The sequence below is a fragment of the Schistocerca serialis genome, chromosome 9 (assembly GCF_023864345.2).
Source record: "Schistocerca serialis cubense isolate TAMUIC-IGC-003099 chromosome 9, iqSchSeri2.2, whole genome shotgun sequence".
Classification (NCBI taxonomy): Eukaryota; Metazoa; Arthropoda; class Insecta; order Orthoptera; family Acrididae; genus Schistocerca; species Schistocerca serialis.
In genome coordinates, this window is record NC_064646.1 from 238,976,474 (window position 1) to 238,997,995 (window position 21,522).

Genomic DNA, 21,522 nt, shown 5'->3' on the forward strand with positions numbered 1-21,522 from the left:
TAAGTGTCTCATTTTCTAATCTAATTCCCTCAGCATTACCTGACTTAATTCAACTACATTCCATTATCCTCATTTTGCTTTTGTTGACGTTCGTCTTATACCCTCCTTTCAAGACACTGTCCATTCCGTTCAACTGCTCTTCCAAGTCCTTTGCTGTTTCTAACAGAATTACAGTGTCATTGGCAAACCTCAAAGTTTTTATTTCTTCTCCATGGATTTTAATATCTACTACAAATTTTTCTTTTGTTTCCTTCACTACTTGCTCAGTATACAGATTGAATAACATTGGGGAAAGGCTACAACCCTGTGTCACTCCCTTCCCAACCACTGCTTCCCTTTCATGCCCCTCAACTCTTATAACTGCCATCTGGTTTCTGTACAAATTGTAAATAGCATTTCGCTCCCTGTATTTTACCCCTGCCACCTTTAGAATTTGAAAGAGAGTATTCCAGTCAACACTGTCAAAAGCTTTCTCTAAGTCTAAAAATGCTAGAAATGTAGGTTTGCTTTTCCTTAATCTTTCTTCTAAGATAAGACATAAGGTCAGTATTGCCTCACATGTTCCAGTATTTCTACAGAATCCAAACTGATCTTCCCCGAGGTCAGCTTCTACCAGTTTTTACATTCGTCTGTAAAGAATTCGTGTTAGTATTTTGCAGATGTGGCTTATTAAACTGATAGTTTGGTAATTTTCACATCTGTCAACACCTGCTTTCTTTGGGACTGGAATTATTATATTCTTCTTGAAGTCTGAGGGTATTTCGCCTGTCTCATACATCTTGATCACCAGATGGCAGAGTTTTGTCAGGACTGGCTCTCCCAAGGCTGTCAGTAGTTCTAATGGAATGTTGTGTACTCCCGGGGCCTTGTTTCGACTCAGGTCTTTCAGTGCTCTGTCAAACTCTTCACGCAGTATCGTATCTCCCATTTCATTTTCATCTACATTCTCTTCCATTTCCATAATATTGTCCTCTAGTACATCGCCCTTGTATAGACCCTCTATATACTCCTTCCACCTTTCTGCTTTCCCTTCTTTGCTTACAACTGGGTTTCCATCTGATCTCTTGATATTCATACAAGTGGTTCCCTTTTCTCCAAAGGTCTCTTTAATTTTCCTGTAGGCAGTATCTATCTTACCCCTAGTGAGATAAGCCTCTACATCCTTACATTTGTCCTCTAGCCATCCATGCTTAGCCATTTTGCACTTCCTGTTGATCTCATTTTTGAGACGTCTGTATTCCTTTTTGCCTGCTTCATTTACTGCATTTTTATATTTTCTCCTTTTGTCAATTAAGTTCAATATTTCTTCTGTTACCCAAGGAGTTCTACTAGCCCTCGTCTTTTTACCTACTTGTTTCTCTGCTGCCTTCACTACTTCATCCCTCAGAGCTACCCATTCTTCTTCTACTGTACTTCTTTCCCCCATTCCTGTCAACTGTTCCCTTATGCTCTCCCTGAAACTCTGTACAACCTCTGGTTCTTCCAGTTTATCTAGGTCCCATTTTCTTAAATTCCCACCTTTTTGCAGTTTCTTCAGTTTTAATCTACAGTTCATAACCAATAGATTGTGGTCAGAGTCCACATCTGCCCCTGGAAATGTCTTACAATTTAAAACCTGGTTCCTAAATCTCTGTCTTACCATTATATAATCTATCTGATACCTTCTAGTATCTCCAGGATTCTTCCATGTATACAACCTTGTTTTATGATTCTTGAACCAAGTGTTAGCTATGATTAAGTTATACTCTGTGCCTAATTCTACCAGACAGCTTCCTCTTTCATTTCTTACTCCCAATCCATATTCACTCACTATGTTTCCTTCCCTCCTTTTTCCTACTCTCGAATTCCAGTCACCCATGACTATCAAATTTTTGTCTCCCTTCACTACCTGAATAATTTCTTTTATCTCATCATACATTTCATCAATTTCTTCATCATCTGCAGAGTGTCTTCATAGTGACGTAGAAGACAGGCAAATAACTGTGAATATGGAAAACCTTCATTTGAAAATGAATGGAAGGGGAAAAGAAGAAAAGAGTGGGAAATCTGCTAAGGAAACAAAGGTGGACTATAGGAAAAATAAGACAGAAATTTTGTTGTACATCCTGCAGTCATAGAAGCCACTAAAGGCAAGTACGGGTGAGTATATATCGTAATAGAGACATAATTTAAATAAATATGTTAAGTATGAGATTACTACCTAAAACATGAAACTACGTGGAGAAATCTGTAAAATTTGTTTCTGGATTAATATTATTTAAAATATTGTCTCATACCTTGTACGTCTTGAAATAGTAACTGTCATCATAGGATGGCAATGTTATGTTTTTAATAATTTTGTGGTTCATGTCAATTTTCAAATACTCTGCTGGACTTACAGTAAGTTGTGCTCCATTCCTGTCAACTATAAAACAATAACTGGCATTAGGTTATAACATAATTTATTCACAGATACAGCACATGCACACACATTATACAATCAGCAACATTTAAGTGATATTTGTAACTAACATATATTCTTTCCACTCCCTGTCAGTGAACAAGAAATGTAAACAACAATGACATTTATCTGGGAAAAAACTTGTAAAACAAATACTCAATGGCTATTTGAAAAACCTTTGTACTTTTCCAACAATAATTTTGCTTCTTCTATTAAATTAGTGAAAATAGATTGAGTTTATTTCTCCTCTGCTCCTCCACTGGCATTTGCAGCATTCCTATCCCTCTTCAACATACATGAGCCACTGAGTAGAAGACACCAACCTGGCAGCATGTAGTACCACTTTTACCCTAAATGACAGTGACAGCTGCTCTCTATCCTGTGTACAGAAGTGTGTATGAGTGTACATTTTATGCACCTGAAGGTGGGCCATGCAGCACTTGCAAGAATTGACAGGTGTGCGCAGCTCAGAGTAGAGGTGCAGAGATGCCTCCAGCTTGTAAATTTACAGATGAGAAAATCAGTCATGTGTTTCATCCAATGTGGTTAGCACACAGTTTCAATGTTGAAGGTAATGGCTAAGGCAGATGAGGAGGTAGCCACTTTTCCAGGAAGCGATTAGTGCAGCTGATGTTTTCATGTGTACCACATGCTCAAATATGTCAAGGTTACATAAGCTATAAGACAGTCCAGTCAAAAATGAAAATATGTGAACCCATAAGTTAGAGGGTGATGTAATACAGGAATGACATGGTCTTGATGAAACAAAAAGAAAGAGACTATGTAGTAACCAATGGAGCAATGTGTATGGCAGTTATCACACATCAAAGATGGACAAAAGGCTTAAAACTTAGGAAAAGCATAACTTTGTGTGGAAATGGAGCATGGATTTCTTTGATAGTCTATTTAAAAACCAATGAGATGTAGATCTGAATTTGTTCTTAGAATTACAGACTGTTATTTGTGTGTAGATAACATCAAGAATTTTCTAAATTTTTGCAGTGCTTAGGAGTAATAATAATTTCTAGAATAATAAAATACAAACTTCTGATGCATCATGGAAATGTACTGAAAGAGGAAAAGTGGTTGAGGTGCTGTATCACAGAGTGCACATCAATCTTACCCGACAGTCTTGCAATTTGTCATGTCAAAGAGTGATCATCGCCTAATCTTACCAAAAATAGAGCCACGTCACATTAATAAGCATCAGATAAGAACTGGTCACCTGACCTTTGAATTGATATAGTAAGATTACAGTTTCGTGTTAACAGTAAGTTTGCTTCCTTTGTTAATATTTTAGTAAGGAAGAAGCTGATTTCATTTTTTCACCACTCATTTTAAAACTATTTCATACATGAAAATTCTAGATGCATCAACACACGCAAGGTTAAAAAGCACATTGATTTATATACAGTATTATCATGAACAGTATGATTAATTCAAACAAGCAATAAAAATGTGACTGTGATGACAAAAAAAAAAATGGTTCAAATGGCTCTGAGCACTATGGGACTTAACATCTGTGGTCATCAGTCCCCTAGAACTTAGAACTGCTTAAACCTAACTAACCTAAGGACATCACACACATCCATGCCCGAGGCAGGATTCAAACCTTAGTGTGAGCAATGGCGATTCAGCTGTGAGAGTTTCTGGAGGTGGAATGTATGTTTGCATGGTTTGATACACACCTAGTGTAGGTTAAAGTGATTATTTTCACTTTTTTCCAGGACTTAGGATTTTTGCCAATGAGTTTTGGATTGTGATTGTGCACATTTAGGACTTAGACTTTTGTAGCAAGTTTTGGATGCCACTTATTTTATTGGCATTTTTAACTACATAAAGAATTAAGTTGGTTTGGTGATTATTCTTAAGAAACAAAGAAATGAGTGAACATCTGCTGACTGTTTTCAACAAATTCTATCTGCTTATAATCAATGCTGTCTAGCTGTTTCAAATATATTTAAATAAAAAAAAAAGCTGCACCACAAAAGAATTATCCAAATTGAATGCAAATTGATAAATGTAATGTACAGGTACAGACAAACAAATGATTACAATTTCAGAAAAATTGGATGACTTATTCAAGAGAAAGAACTCCATGAATTGAGTGAGTCAATAACACATTGATTCACCTCTGGCCCCTATGTAAGCAATCATTCAGCTAAGTATAGATTGATAGAGTTGTTGGCTGTCCTCTTGAGGTATACAGTGCCAAATTCTGACCAACTGATGTGTTAGAGCATAAAAATCCTGAGCTCTCTGGAGGGCCTAGCCCATTATGCTCCAAACATTCTCACTTGGGGAGAGATTAGATGATCCTGCTGTCTAAGATAGGGTTTGGCAAACATGAACACAAGCAGAAGAAAATTTTGCCATGTGTGGGTGGCATTATCTTGGTGAAATATAAGCCCAGGATGGCTTGCCATGAATGGCAACAAAACAGGACATTGAATATAGCCCATTGTTCCTGGTTATTGGGTTGTATGGTGGGTGCTAGCCAGGTTGTTATCCCACCTCTGTCTGGAGTATCTCCAAACATGTCTGTGGCCCGGTATGCCATCAAATGGAGTAGAATTGTCTTCATTGATGTATCCTGCTTTGAACTGAGTCTGGTGACCAACAAAGATGAGTCTGGAGATGCCCTGGATGGTGGTGATGTACCAACCTGACTGTCACCCATCATAAAGTAGAACAACCAGGGAAATGGTCTGCGGTGCCATTTCTTTTCATAGCAGGACCCATTTGGTTGTCAGACATGGCATCTATACAGCAGAGCAGTATATTGACAATATTTTACTTGCCATTTTGTTGTCCTTCATAGAAGGTCATCCTAAGATTACATTTCAGCAAAATAATGCCCATCTGCACATGATGTGAGTTTCTACTGATTGTGATTGTGCTTTCCAAATCACACATTTGCCAGCAAGGTCATCAGATCTCTATCCAGTTAAGAATGTTTGCAATATTATGGGCAGTAACCTCCCACCAGCTCAGTATTTTTACCATCTAACATGACAATTAGAATTTGGCATGATATCCCTCAGGTGCATGTACAACAATGCTAAGCTCAATAACTACTTGCATAAGGGCCAGAGATGAACCAGCATGTTTTTGACTTGATCAATTTGCAAAGCTCATTCTCTTGAACAAGTCAACCAATCTTTCTGAAATTGTAATCATTTTTTATCTGTACATGTACATCACATCTAGCAATTTCCATACCATTCAGATAACTGCTTTGTGGTGTGTCATTTTTTTCCTAGAGTGTATGCACAGTCAGTGGAATCTGAAGACATTTTGTGCAGTAGATATTAGTAAATGGGCAGCTCCTCTCCTGGGGCTCTGTCATATATAAAATGATCCAAGAATAACTGAAATCAGGTCTTAGGTATGAGGCTGAAAGTTTGTGCAGTGCACTGCAGTGCCAAGTGTGGAAGGTCACTATGATACGTTGTGGAGCTGGACTGAAAACATTGGGAACCCAAAATTTCACCATCTTGTCAAAATAGCAGTGGAGCAGTGGGTGGCTACCTGGTTGCAGTCAAATTTATCATGTAAAAATCATTGATTAAACATTCACTTTATTAGTGACAAAACTACAACACTCTCAGCAATTACTGATCGTGGCAATGCCCCTCAAGACATGTGCTACACACTGCATGTGTGGAGGCCCTGAGGCAAGCAAGTAGCCTGCAATCTCTGGCAGTTTGCAGTGTTGTACACCCAATTAAATGATGATGTCAGTGACTTAACAAGGGGTCATGCAGCAGACTGTGCCACATGTGAACTAAACAGCTTCAGCATAACAGCTCAGGGCAGGATGTGCCAGAAGGTGCCAAATCCCACTGTGGACATTGTGGAGTAAAATTCAGTAGTATTGCATGCCCTTACAAGCAGAAGCAGACAGTGAGATTATGCCTGCACACACAAAAGTGGCAGAACAGCTCTCACCCAGGTCTTGAATAGTAGTCCTCTAAGATAGGTGGCCGGCAGCAAATGGAAAATGGCTCAGAGGTACCCACCAGCTGAATGGCACAAAATCCACAACATTGGACTCAGAACCAACAGTAGGCCTGCAGCTTCGTAAGGCCAAGTGTCATGATGGTGGCTTGTAGAATCATGTCAAATCCTATAATGATGTACACCAGCCTTGAAGCTTGCAGTTGTCAGACTACATGCATTTTTCTAAGATTGAAGGTTATTTATACAGGCTTGGTGAATAGTTGTGTTTCCAAGGAATTGATTCCCATTGTGTAAGCCCCAAAAGAACCCACATCTTGAATGTGAAGCAGTCAGCTTTACAATACTGTAGTAGCTCTGCTTTTCTGCTGTGTCAACAAGGTTACAATTCTGGTCCCTCAGCTGGTCTGACAATGTGGTAATTGCCTGGCATCATAGTGTCAGTTCTTGTTGTATTGGTAGGCAGCCCCTAATGTACCAGTATCTGGTTAGACCTGTGTGACCCACTTCCCTGGCCTCTTGTGTTAGCCATGGCAGCATCATTCCTTTCTTAAGAAATGCGAAAATATAAAGGTGGTACTAGACACATCCTCTTTCTTCAGGAGATCAGGTCTTCAGATCTTGGCTCATGGTAACTCAACAGAGGTTCAACATAGATCCTACAAATGGATAATTGTGTAGAGCACAAGGTTCATGGGCTGCATACATAACCTAAATGGCACTCCTATGATTAGTTCACTGGCTTTTCTCCTTATTAGATACGGCCAATAGATCACTTAATTACCACTTACAAATTAGCAATGTAATATTACCAGATTCTTGACTCTCAAAATATACCATAACAACTACTTAACAGTAAAAGCTGCTACCCGAGTACCAGAAACTTGCCAAACAGCTCTTGACCAGTTTCTAGTCAAGAAGAGTTTACACAACACTTCACTAAAAATTTTTGACGCAGGTTTTAGTGATCATCTTGCTCAAATATTAAGCATAAAAGTACAAGGCAGTATTATTAACAACATGTCTTTCAGAGCAGCATATTGAAGTTATAATCAGCATAATGTAAACTACTTCAACAACTTATTACAGAAAGAAAAATGGCTATGAGTGAACAAAATGAATGATATAAATGAAAAATTCAGCAGTTTCATTGATACATTAACCCATTTCTTTGAACTTGCATTCCCACTGAAAACATTAACCATACAGGGGAACTCTAGAACAAACAGCTGGATCACAAAGGGAATAAGGGTTTCATGCCAGAAGAAAAGACCACTTCATGAAATATGTTACTCGAAAAATTCCTCACCTGCAGTACGTGCATACTATAAAAAATACTCCAAAATATTAAAAAAAGTAATAAAAGCAGCAAAAATAATGCATAATGATGAAATCATTTATAATTCAGCTAACAAATCAAAGGCTATGTGGAGTGTTATAAAAAAAAGAATGTGGAGAATACAGACAGCCTTGCAAAAATATAACACTATCAAATAAAATAAAAAAGTAACAAACCCCTTAGAAGTAGCCAACACGTTTAACAACTTTTTCACAGGTGTTGCTGATAATATGTTACAATAAACTTTAAGAGCACCCAGGCAAATGAGTATAAAATAAGTGCATGTAGAGGATCAATGTACATCAGTTCTGTTTCACAAGATGAAGTAGCTAAAGCAATAAAAGGACTAAAAAATTCCAAATTGGCAGGTATTGATGGTATACCTGCAACAATGTTAAAGAATAGCACATCAAACCTAATTGAAGTACTCACACACTTATGCAACTGCTCGCTTCAGGCAGGCACTTTCCCCGATGTGTTGAAAACATCAAAATTTATTCCTGTATATAAAAAAGGGGATAAAGACATTGTAAATAACTACAGACCCATTGCAATTTCCTCCTGCATCTCTAAAGTACTGGAAAAAGTTATGTATGAGAAACTTATGAAATTTATAAATAAAAACAGCATCCTATGTAATGAACAACATGGATTCAGAAACAAGAGGTCAACGACAACTGCTGTCTATGAGTGCATCAGTTCCATCCTAAACCTGATGGACAAAAAACAGGAAACAATAGGAGTCTTTATTGACTTGTCAAAAGCTTTTGACATGGTGGACCATAAAATTCTGCTATCAAAGCTAGAAAGATATGGTATTCGAGGTCTGTCCAACAAGTGGATCAGTTCCTTCCTGACTAATCGTATGCAGGCAGTGTATATCAAGCACACAAATATTGAACTAAAAACTGTATCTAATCACTTATCTGATTATAAACAAATTAAATTTGGTGTACCCCAAGGATCAGTATTGGGACCCCTTTGTTTCTTCTGTACATAAATGATCTAAGTTTAAATCTCGATGCACACAAATCAATCATATTTTCAGATGACACCACGATTCTGCTAAAAGGAGATGACAATGAACAGTTACAGCAGACAGTAAACACAGTCAAGAAACAACTTAGCAGCTGGGCACAGAGTAATCAGCTTGTAATAAACAGTAAGAAAACCATTGCTCTAAAATTCCACAATGTTCCTAACAAGGACATTTTTATCCCATCAGTCTCTATCAATGACGAACCAGTTGGTAATAATACTGAAACCAAATTTTTACAACTTTGGCTGCAGAGTAACATCAGATGGAATAAGCATATTGAATATCTCAATGCAGAACTGAGCAAAACATGTTACCTTCTTTGTCCATTAAAATCATGATGTAGTGAGAAAACAGTATTGAATGCATATCATGCATACTTCCATTCTCATCTTAGATATGGGGTCACCTTCTGCGGAAAATTTAAAACAGCTAATAGCACTTTTAAACTACAAAAAAGGGCCATTAGAATCTTGTTTGGGTGCAAGTGTAGAGACTCCTGTAAACCCCTGTTTAAGAAATCTGGTATTCCTCCATTACCATGTGTGTACATTATGGAAACCCTTTTGTTCTTTAAATTAAATGTAATAGGCAAGGACCGGAGACTGCAAAAAAACTGTGATATACATGAGCACTTTACCAGACAAAACAGAAACTTACATATGACTCAAATCAGCACAGCACTGTGCCAAAAAGGTACTTTTCACATGGGAGTTAAGCTTTACAACAAACTTCCTGAAAACATAAAAGCTATCACTGAGGTCAATACATTTGGAAGATCTCTTAAGTCATAATTTACAGCATCACTGCTTTTACTCCATTGAACAATATTTAAATTTATGAAATGTATCTAAAAACAAAGATCATGTGACTTCCCAAACGAAAGTGCTGGCAGGTCAATAGACACACAAACAAACACAAACATACACACAAAATTCAAGCTTTCGCAACAAACTGTTGCTTCATCAGGAAAGAGGGAAGGAGAGGGAAAGACGAAAGGATGTGGGTTTTAAGTGAGAGGGTAAGGAGTCATTCCAATCCCAGGAGGAGAAAGACTTACCTTCGGGGGAAAAAAGGACGGGTATACACTCACACACACACACATATCCATCCACACATATATGTGTGGATGGATATGTGTGTGTGTGCGAGTGTATACCCGTCCACATATATGTGTGGATGGATATGTGTGTGTGCGAGTGTATACCCATCCTTTTTTCCCCCGAAGGTAAGTCTTTCCACACATATATGTGTGGATGGATATGTGTGTGTGTGTGAGTGTATAGCCGTCCACATATATGTGTGGATGGATATGTGTGTGTGCGAGTGTATACCCGTCCTTTTTTCCCCCGAAGGTAAGTCTTTCCGCTCCCGGGATTGGAATGACTCCTTACCCTCTCCCTTAAAACCCACATCCTTTCGTCTTTCCCTCTCCTTCCCTCTTTCCTGATGAGGCAACAGTTTGTTGCAAAAGCTTGAATTTTGTGTGTATGTTTGTGTTTGTTTGTGTGTCTATCGACCTGCCAGCGCTTTTGTTTGGCAAGTCACATCATCTTTGTTTTTAGATATATTTTTCCCATGTGGAGTGTTTCCCTCTATTATATTAATTTATGAAATGTGTTATATAAATACTTACATGTAAAGTGTATTATTGTAACCTTAAATATGTATGCCTTGTAATGACTTTCAGCCTGTATATTTATAATTTGACTTGTCCAATGTCTTATGCATAAGCTGCTATGTAGACAACAGGACCAATAAAAAATACAATATAATACAACCTAATAAATTCTTCATGCTTATCAGGCACCATCTGTACCTGTTTGTTATTGGATATGAGTAATTTAGTCTATCTCTTGTAGCAACAAGTTTGCTGGACTTCCCTAATTTTCACCCATAAACATTACTCAATTAGTCCATCACACAACATATTAAAATATAATGGAACACTTTTTCCCTCTTAACATATTCCCTTTTCATGACCAATGGTCCTACACAATTGATCACTTATTTTTGGAACTTTTCATCTATCTGGTGGTTCCCTTACTTGCTCTTTGGCACATCATTCAGAGCTTTATCTTTGCAATGACACATTTACCACATATGATATTACCACACACAGTACATTGACAGGTCTTCCTCTTAGTTACCACACTGTAATGCTAATCACAGACTGTTTACTTCTTGTGTTTCCTTATGGCTTGTGCTACTATGTCATGCAAACTGAGTCTTAGGGGCCTTGACTGCACTTTAATTGGTTGGTTTATCACGTGACAGTTTCCCCTATCTGCAACAATGTTTCCTCAAACCCCATCATACTTCCATGTCAATTTTTGCATGACACCCCTTCTTACAACCAAGATGTATAGCATTACTAGTGTCATCACTTTTGTGAAATTCCTGATCCTCAGGCACACACTCCTGAGAAGATTTAGCATTGCTGACCCAATTAATAGTCTTACAAGCATTTTTCCTTTTACAGCCTACAATTTTTGACAGTTTGCTGGGTTGCACAGCTGGAGAAATGGTGATAACCAGTGACTCAGTGAGGGTGCCAACATGAGGGGTGTGGTAGTCTGGGCCTTGGGTGCAACAACAGACCACAGTTTCACAGCTCAGGGCATGATGTGGTGAAAGGTGTGCTACGCTGCTTCAAACACTGTAGTGAAAGCTGGTATCAGCTGTGGTGTCTGCCCTTGCAAGTAGAAGTGGACAGTGACAGTATGCCTGCTCAGGTAAAGGTGGCTGAGCAGCTGCCTGACTTCAATCTCGGACAGTAGTCCTCTAGGGAGGAGGCTGGCAGCAACTGGAAGCAGACTCAGAGGTGGCCCACTGCTGTAAGTTACTAACTTCACCACATTGGACTCAGAGCCAATAGTAGGTCTACAGCCAGAGAGGTCCAAATTTGTGATGGTGGCTTGTAAATTCATGTACTTGTAGACTGGTGTAGCCCCCAATGAAGCTTGCAGCTGTCAGTCTGCATGCCAAAGATACACTCAGTGCTACCCAGATGTGATCATTAAGTTGGAGGTGGTGGACCTCAAGAGTTTGGTTAGTTGTGAGGTAGGGGAAATGCACAAGCAGCTTCATATCCATGGAGCGATCTTCAAGTTATTTTGACAGAATTTGGAAGCAATCAGTCTTTGTGCAGGTGCAGGTCCCCTGTAGCTGTAGGTTGGTGAAAAGACGCTTCTAATGAGGCAGTCGGCACCCAAATAGTCCACCAGTGAGATACACTGGCAAACTTTACTTATAGAGCACCCGCAGGGAATCTTGGAATCTTTCTCAAACAGACTGAAGCAATGTTATCAAAATTGTACAGAAAAAACATTTCAGTCATAATACCAGGGGACTTTAATGTAAATTTCCTGAATGAAAGTTATGACAGAATGGAGTTGGAACAACTAATGAGCTGTTACAATCTAACGCAAGTAGTTGAATTTCCCACTAGGGCAACTGACCACTCCAGTACTCTAATTGATAATGTGTTTGTTGATAAGTCTAGGCACAGTAGCTTGACAGTCAGTCTAGTCCTAAATGGGCTGTCAGACCATGATGCTATACTTCTGACAATCCCCCATTTAAATCTTAACAGAAAACCAAAAGCTATCTGGAAAAATGTGAGACCAATAAACAAAGAAACAAAGGAAATTGACTAATCAAATAACAAAATGAAAACCATATGGAAATGTATTAAAAGCAAGACGGGGAACAGCCTATGCGCCAAAGAAGTGATTAGCTTAAGAACTGGGAGCCTTTCGGTGGATGCTCCCGAAATGGAGGCTAATATCTTTAACAATCATTTCCTAATAGTCACCAACCAAATGGGATGCTAGGGTTCTGTAAAGAAAGCTACAAAATACTTGCATAACACCTTAACTAACAAAATAGTTGAGATGCATCTTCGAAAAACTACAGTGATAGAATTAGAAAAAATAATTATGTCTTTAAAATGTAAAAATTCTGCTGGAGTTGACAACAATTCCAGCAAGTTACTGAAGTACTGTTGTAAAGAAATAAGTACAGTCCTCTGCCATATTAGTAACATATCATTGGAAGAAGATGTTCTTCCTGACGGGCTAAAATATGGGCTTATACGACCAATTTATAAAATGGGAGAAAAGACTGAGGCTACAAACTATTGACCAATTTCATTACTCTCAGTTTTCTCCAAGGTACTAGAGAAATTGATGCATAGCAGAATGGTTGAGCATCTTAGTAAATATAGCATTCTCAGCAGTAGCCAGTTTGGCTTTCGGAAAGGGGTATCAACCGTGGATGCAATACATGCATTTGTTGACAATGTTATGGAAGCCATAAATAATAATATGATGACAGTTGGTATATTTTGTGACCTGTCAAAAGCTTTTGACAGTGTAAGTCACCATATTCTCTTGAGTAAAGCCCAGGCACGTGGCTTGAATCCTACCTGTGTGGTAGAAAGCAGAAAGTAATCGTGGAAAGACTGCATGATGGCCAGGTATCTTCAAAATGGGGCTCCATTACTGCAGGAGTACCTCAAAGCTCAGTATTGGGCCCATCGCTCTTTCTAATATTTATAAATAACTTAGCACTATGTACAGAATATGCGAAAATACTCATGTTTGCTGACGACACCACTTTATCAGTTAATAATATCTCAGGGAATGTGTCAAATGAGGCTGCAAATAAAGCTTTTGCAGATTTGACAAACTGGATTGAAACCAATTGCCTTACAGTCAACCCAAAAAAGACAAATTACATTCATTTCTCTTCTAACACAAATGTTACTAATGAAATGAACCTAAAAATTGGTAAGCATGGGATATTGAAGATTGGGAGTCCTCCAAATTCTTGGGTCTGCATATAGATAGCAAAATAAAGTGGCATCAACATATTCAAGATCTGTGCAAAAGGCTAAGCTCAGCAACATTTTCCTTAAGAATAATTTCAGACACTAGGGAAACGAGCACAATAAAAAATGCATATTTTGGCTATTTTCACCAACTTATAGTCTATGGTATAATATTTTGGGGAAATCAACCAATAGCAAAAAAAGTGTTCCATGCACAGAAGCGAGCAATAAGAATTATGTGTGGAATACATCCTAGGCACTCGTGCAGGGATCTGTTTAGAGCTCTACAAATCCTTACAACACCTGCTCAATATATTTTTTCCCTGATGTGCTTTGTTTCAAAAAATAGCAACTTATTCAAAATCAATAGCTCATACCACAGTTATAACACCCGAAGGAAACTGGATATCCATTATGAGCTAAAAACGAAAAGCATGGTCCAGAAGGGGGTTTTATACAGTGGCACCAAGATTTTTAGTGCCCTCCCACTGCACATCAAAGAACTGGTTGGAAACATGCCAAAGTTTAAAGAAAATCTGAAGCAGTTCCTTTTAGATGAATCTTGTTACAGTATTGATGAATTTCTTAGAAAAATGCATAGAATCTCTTGTTTGTGCTTAAACCTTACTGTGTGACCTCTACAATTGATTAATCATACTCTGTAAGTACAGTGTAACTTAATACAATACCCAAATTTATGTATGACTGTACATTCTTTCAGATGTCCTGTATCTTAACTAATATGTAAGGGTATATGCTAAACTTCACAGTTCCTTTAATCTAATGATAAGATCAATGTATCTGTGCACAAAACAATAATCTGTAAAAAACCTTGACTCGTTCTATATCCAGAGATATGTTCCCATATGGATCTATGGAACATGAAATAAATAAATAAAATAAATAAAAACTTTGTGGGATCCTCATTTTGTCCAATTTAAGTACCCCCCCCCCTCACATGAAAATACCTCTGACAACTGCCTGAATATTGAACTGTGGGAAGTGGCACGCATCACTTCATGTGATTATTGATGTAAGTCCCAATATCAAGTCATCGGCTTTGAACATGCAATAAAATGTCCCTGCGTGTATGCTAATATCAGTGCACTGTCTGCCAACAGGGATACACTAGTAGGCTGGTGACTTTTGTACAGCACAGGAAGGAGGTGAGTTTGAATGATATGATTTCTCTCAAGTCTTTTTTTTTATTTGAAATCATAATTACATAAGAAACTATCTTTATTGCTATATTTGTAAATTAATTCTAAAACCTTGTAAAAATAAATGTCAGGTTGTAGACTCTCTGAATGTGTCTGTATAATATCACTGTTTTTCAAGTGTTACTGTGCGATCTTTGTTCTTATTCACCTGGAATGTGAGTTATGTTTTGGCGTGGCGTAGTAGTGAGTTGGCAGGACTCTGTTATCTTGAAAGTGCATTATGAACACATGTTAAACAGAATATACACTAAAATCCTGCAAAAACTTACTATTTACTAATGCATAAAATTTAAAAACCTGAGGACCTTTACTGAAATCAACACAGAAAGAAATCTTTGACTTAGACTTCTGTGTCACAAGCATCAATAAGAAAAATCTCCAAAGTTGACTACATTTTTATTGCAATCACACATCATAAATATCTGACCTTCACTCTCTTGTTCATCCTTTACACAGTTGAACTTATATTTAATTGTAATGAAGTCTCATTTTATGTATAGTTTGGAAAAATAACTATCAATAATAGTTTCTGAACAGTATTTTTATTGCTCTAATGGGAGTGCAGAGGTCATAAAGTCGAGCGCTTGCTCTAACCCAGAGATGAAGTTTCCCATGTGTCACATACCCATGATCTTGCAGTGATCACCCATTCACTGATATCACATGACTTATCCATCCTGGAATTCACTTATGTGTTGAACATGTGTACATGCTGTGATGACATTCAATTTTTGTGACACTCTGAACTACACCATTCACCATGTTGTGGCAATGGTGGCATCTCTTTCTAACACAACATCAGTCATTAATGTAAATGGCCATGAGTGTATTAACTTTCTACCTGTGTATGGCTTCATCCTCATTGTGCTTTTCCTTTCCATATTTTTGTTAAGTCATTTGTTTTCTTTGTCTTGCAACCACTTCCCCAATTAAAACCTTGGATGTTCCTCAACTACAGCTTTCATCTACGACATATTGATTATTGCAGGTCATTAATGATGTTTTATAACAATTTGTTGGCAAGTCTCCTCTGAACCTTGCATCCCTTTTCATCAATTGTTTAGAGTTACTTCTGTTCCGTATCATCATCATATCTTTTGTTTGTCTTACTTTCTATTTTCAGATTTTCCATTTCTCCCAACAAAGGAACTTCTAAAACCTCTGAAAGCTAAGGATTCGGTTATGTTATTTCTAGATCAGACATTCATAATTACACCCACATTTTGTATTTTATAATGACCTTATTTAATGTGCAGAATCAAACAATGGAAAATCCAGGATGGAGTTATGACAATATTTTTAAAAAGATAAATTGCTACTCACTATACAGCAGAGTGATGAGTCACAGACAGGCACGGTAAAAAGACTACTAACACACAAGCATTTTTCCAGAAGGCCTTCTCTGAAATAAACAACATACATACACAGATTCACACAAATGCAGCCCACACACACATGCCCACTGTCTCTGGGTGGTGAGGCTAGACTCTGCACAACTGTGCATGATGAGAGAAGCAGTCTGGGTGTTAAGGGTAAGGATGAGGTTGGGGCAGGGAGGGGGAGGGAGACCAGGTTACACATGGGGGACAGTAAAGTGCTGCTTGTGGGAGCATGCACGGATGAGGGGGACAGAGGGCAGGGAAAATAGGTGCATTCAAGGTGTTGGACACCCCCATGAACCATGGACCTTGCCGTTGGTGGGGAGGCTTGCGTGCCTCAGCGATACAGATAGCCGTACCGTAGGTGCAACCACAACGGAGGGGTATCTGTTGAGAGGCCAGACAAACGTGTGGTTCCTGAAGAGGGGCAGCAGCCTTTTCAGTAGTTGCAAGGGCAACAGTCTGGATGATTGACTGATCTGGCCTTGTAACAATAACCAAAACGGCCTTGCTGTGCTGGTACTGCGAACGGCTGAAAGCAAGGGGAAACTACAGCCGTAATTTTTCCCAAGGGCATGCAGCTTTACTGTATGATTACATGATGATGGCGTCCTCTTGGGTAAAATATTCCGGAGGTAAAATAGTCCCCCATTCGGATCTCCGGGCGGGGACTACTCAAGAGGATGTCGTTATCAGGAGAAAGAAAACTGGCGTTCTACGGATCGGAGTGTGGAATGTCAGATCCCTTAATAGGGCAGGTAGGTTAGAAAATTTAAAAAGGGAAATGGATAGGCTGAAGTTAGATATAGTGGGAATTAGTGAAGTTCGGTGGCAGGAGGAACAAGACTTCTGGTCAGGTGACTACAGGGTTATAAACACAAAATCAAATAGGGGTAATGCACGAGTAGGTTTAATAATGAATAGGAAAATAGGAATGCGGGTAAGCTACTACAAACAGCATAGTGAACGCATTATTGTCGCCAAGATAGATACGAAGCCCACACCTACTACAGTAGTACAAGTTTATATGCCAACTAGCTCTGCAGATGACGAAGAAATTGAAGAAATGTATAATGAAGTAAAAGAAATTATTCAGATTGTGAAGGGAGACAAAAATTTAATAGTCATGGGTGACTGGAATTCGAGAGTAGGAAAAGGGAGAGAAGGAAACATAGTAGGTGAATATGGATTGGGGGACAGAAATGAAAGAGGAAGCCGCCTGGTAGAATTTTGCACAGAGCACAACATAATCATAACTAACACTTGGTTTAAGAATCATGAAAGAAGGTTGTATACATGGAAGAACCCTGGGGATACTAAAAGGTATCAGATAGATTATATAATGGTAAGACAGAGATTTAGGAACCAGGTTTTAAATTGTAAGACATTTCCAGGGGCAGATGTGGACTCTGACCACAATCTATTGGTTATGACCTGTAGATTAAAACTGAAGAAACTGCAAAAAGGTGGGAATTTAAGGAGATGGGACCTGGATAAACTGAAAGAACCAGAGGTTGTACAGAGATTCAGGGAGAGCATAAGGGAGCAATTGACAGGAATGGGGGAAATAAATACAGTAGAAGAAGAATGGGTAGCTTTGAGGGATGAAGTAGTGAAGGCAGCAGAGGATCAAGTAGGTAAAAAGACGAGGGCTAGTAGAAATCCTTGGGTAACAGAAGAAATATTGAATTTAATTGATGAAAGGAGAAAATATAAAAATGCAGTAAGTGAAACAGGCAAAAAGGAATACAAACGTCTCAAAAATGAGATCGACAGGAAGTGCAAAATGGCTAAGGAAAATTAAAGAGACCTTTGGAGATAAGAGAACGACTTGTATGAATATCAAGAGCTCAGATGGAAACCCAGTTCTAAGCAAAGAAGGGAAAGCAGAAAGGTGGAAGGAGTATATAGAGGGTCTATACAAGGGCGATCTACTTGAGGTCAATATTATGGAAATGGAAGAGGATGTAGATGAAGATGATATGGGAGATACGATACTGCGTGAAGAGTTTGACAGAGCACTGAAAGACCTAAGTCGAAACAAGGCCCCCGGAGTAGACAATATTCCATTGGAACTACTGACGGCCGTGGGAGAGCCAGTCCTGACAAAACTCTACCATCTGGTGAGCAAGATGTATGAAACGGGCGAAATACCCTCAGACTTCAAGAAGAATATAATAATTCCAATCCCAAAGAAAGCAGGTGTTGACAGATGTGAAAATTACCGAACTATCAGCTTAATAAGTCACAGCTGCAAAATACTAACACGAATTCTTTACAGACGAATGGAAAAACTAGTAGAAGCCAACCTCGGGGAAGATCAGTTTGGATTCCGTAGAAACACTGGAACACGTGAGGCAATACTGACCTTACGACTTATCTTAGAAGAAAGATTAAGGAAATGCAAACGTATGTTTCTAGCATTTGTAGACTTAGAGAAAGCTTTTGACAATGTTGACTGGAATACTCTCTTTCAAATTCTGAAGGTGGCAGGGGTAAAATACAGGGAGCGAAATGCTATTTACAATTTGTACAGAAACTAGATGGCAGTTATAAGAGTCGAGGGACATGAAAGGGAAGCAGTGGTTGGGAAGGGAGTAAGACAGGGTTGTAGCCTCTCCCCGATGTTATTCAATCTGTATATTGAGCAAGCAGTAAAGGAAACAAAAGAAAAATTCGGGGTAGGTATTAAAATTCATGGAGAAGAAATAAAAACTTTGAGGTTCGCCGATGACATTGTAATTCTGTCAGAGACAGCAAAGGACTTGGAAGAGCAGTTGAATGGAATGGACAGTGCCTTGAAAGGAGGATATAAGATGAACATCAACAAAAGCAAAACGAGGATAATGGAATGTAGTCTAATTAAGTCGGGTGATGCTGAGGGAATTAGATTAGGAAATGAGGCACTTAAAGTAGTAAAGGAGTTTTGCTATTTGGGGAGCAAAATAATTGATGATGGTCGAAGTAGAGAGGATATAAAATGTAGGCTGGCATTGGCAAGGAAAGCGTTTCTGAAGAAGAGAAATTTGTTAACATCCAGTATTGATTTAAGTGTCAGGAAGTCATTTCTGAAAGTATTCGTATGGAGTGTAGCCATGTATGGAAGTGAAACATGGACGATAAATAGTTTGGACAAGAAGAGAATAGAAGCTTTCGAAATGTGGTGCTACAGAAGAATGCTGAAGATAAGATGGGTAGATCACATAACTAATGAGGAAGTATTGAATAGGATTGGGGAGAAGAGAAGTTTGTGGCACAACTTGACCAGAAGAAGGGATCGGTTGGTAGGACATGTTCTGAGGCATCAAGGGATCACCAATTTAGTATTGGAGGGCAGCATGGAGGGTAAAAATCGTAGAGGGAGACCAAGAGATGAATACACTAAGCAGATTCAAAAGGATGTAGGTTGCAGTAGGTACTGGGAGATGAAAAAGCTTGCACAGGATAGAGTGGCATGGAGAGCTGCATCAAACCAGTCTCAGGACTGAAGACCACAACAACAACAACAAGGTGTTGGACAGAAGGCAGGGAGGCAGCAGAAGAAGAGAAAATTAAAAAGAGTTTGGGTGTTCTTGTGGAATAGACAGCTTTGTAGTGGGAACAGGGAATGAGTAGGTTGATGACGGACAGTGACTAATGAAGGTTGAGGTGAGGAGGTTTATGGGAACACAGGATAAAATTCAGGAAGAGTTCCCACCTGTGCGATTCAGAAAGGATAATGTTGGTAGGAAGGATCCAGGTGGACAGGCTGAGAAGCAATCATTAAAATCAAAAACATTGTGATGGGCAGCAACCTCAGCATCCGGATGGTCCAGCTGTTTCTTGGCCACAGTTTGTTGGTGGCCTTTCAATGGGATAAACAGATTGTTGTAAATAGTCTCCACAGGTTTACCGCTGGATCACACTGTGCAAATTCCACAATAGTTCCTCAGAGCAACTGTTCGACATCTTCAGGTGGTTCAACCTTGCTGGTGGCTAGGTGGAATTTGCACAACATGATCTGGCAGCAAACCTGTGAAGATTATTTACAGCATATTCACCAGGAAAGCTTGAAGAGTCACAGCAGACAGATTGTTGTTTGTCATACCCATGTATAATAAAGCACAATAGTTTCAGCTTAGGTTGTATATCACATGACAGGTGTCACAATTAGCCTGCCTTCAATGGATGCCTTCAATGAGATAGGTGATGCTTGTGATTGGACTGGGGTGACAGGAGGCTGTATGGAACAGGCCTTGCATCTAGGTCTGTTACAGAGATATGAGCCATGAGGCAAGCCATTGAGAACAGCGGTTGCGTAGGGATGAACAGAAAGATTGCATAGGTTAGGTGGGTGGTGGAATACCAATACAGGATGGGTGGGGAAGAAGTGTTATTTTTGAATCTCTTGAGCTTTAGCCAAATTTTATATTAATTTTCTATAATTTGGAATACATTATTTTGGCTATGCACATGTATGTTAAGTAGAATTCACATCAGACTCACTTCATTTACCACAGTGAATTTAATTTATCAGCCCTGGTCCAATCTGCATTAGTTTCATTTAAAAAACAAAAGTATGTCAGTTTCTTATCATTTTAAGCAGCAGAACAGAAAATTGATTGCAGTAACTATCAAGAACAACAACAAAATAGTATTTCAAAAGGTGGTTTGCTGAATGACATTATTAATTTCGACGGACATGATTCAGATCACTCTTTACTATGACACTTTATAGAGAACTCTAAAGAAAGTGAATTTGATGCCAATGTCTCAAATTCTTGTTCTGAGCTCAGTGAATGAATGGGAAAACTGAAATTTATGCAGCAGTCTTGTAGCTTCAATAAAATATTTTTGTGCGAACATTATTCTGTGTTTTTAAAAAAATGACAGACCTAAAAGTTTCCAAATTTATCACAAAAAATTCTGCTTCCACAATCATATTTGAAATTACATATAAAATGTACATTACATTTGGTCCATATAGGCAAATATACTAAATAGAGAAATATTCAAAATACCTCTAAATTGAAGAGAATGAGGGCAGTTCATGTAACGTGGAAAACACTGGGGATGCAATTATCACTTTTCCCAAACATCATTGTTGTTCACAGTACTATTGTAGCAGTATATTAAAGTTCAGGGAACACCTTTCTTTTTAAGGCAACCTTGATATCTTAAATAAGCTACCCAGCTCCAAAATAACCAGAAAGAGTATCATGCAAAAAAGAAAGAAAAACAAAAGTGTGAAGATACAAAAATAAATATTACAGCATTAGTTATCTTCAATAAATTTAATAATTGTACTTCCTAGCAAGGTGTAACCTGGGTAAAC

At 38.5% G+C, this 21,522-nt stretch overlaps 1 protein-coding gene across 1 annotated transcript in view; it reads right to left on the bottom strand.

Moving 5' to 3' along the window:
* The window catches only part of LOC126419511 (xanthine dehydrogenase/oxidase-like), a gene marked incomplete at its 5' end in the record, with an annotated part of 297,321 nt that overhangs the window by 167,089 nt on the left and 108,710 nt on the right, over positions 1–21,522 (bottom strand). Inside the window, 3 exon segments of the mRNA XM_050086701.1 lie at positions 2,277–2,368; positions 8,285–8,308; positions 9,156–9,167. Of these exon segments, the coding sequence (XP_049942658.1) occupies positions 2,277–2,368; positions 8,285–8,308; positions 9,156–9,167 (128 nt within the window).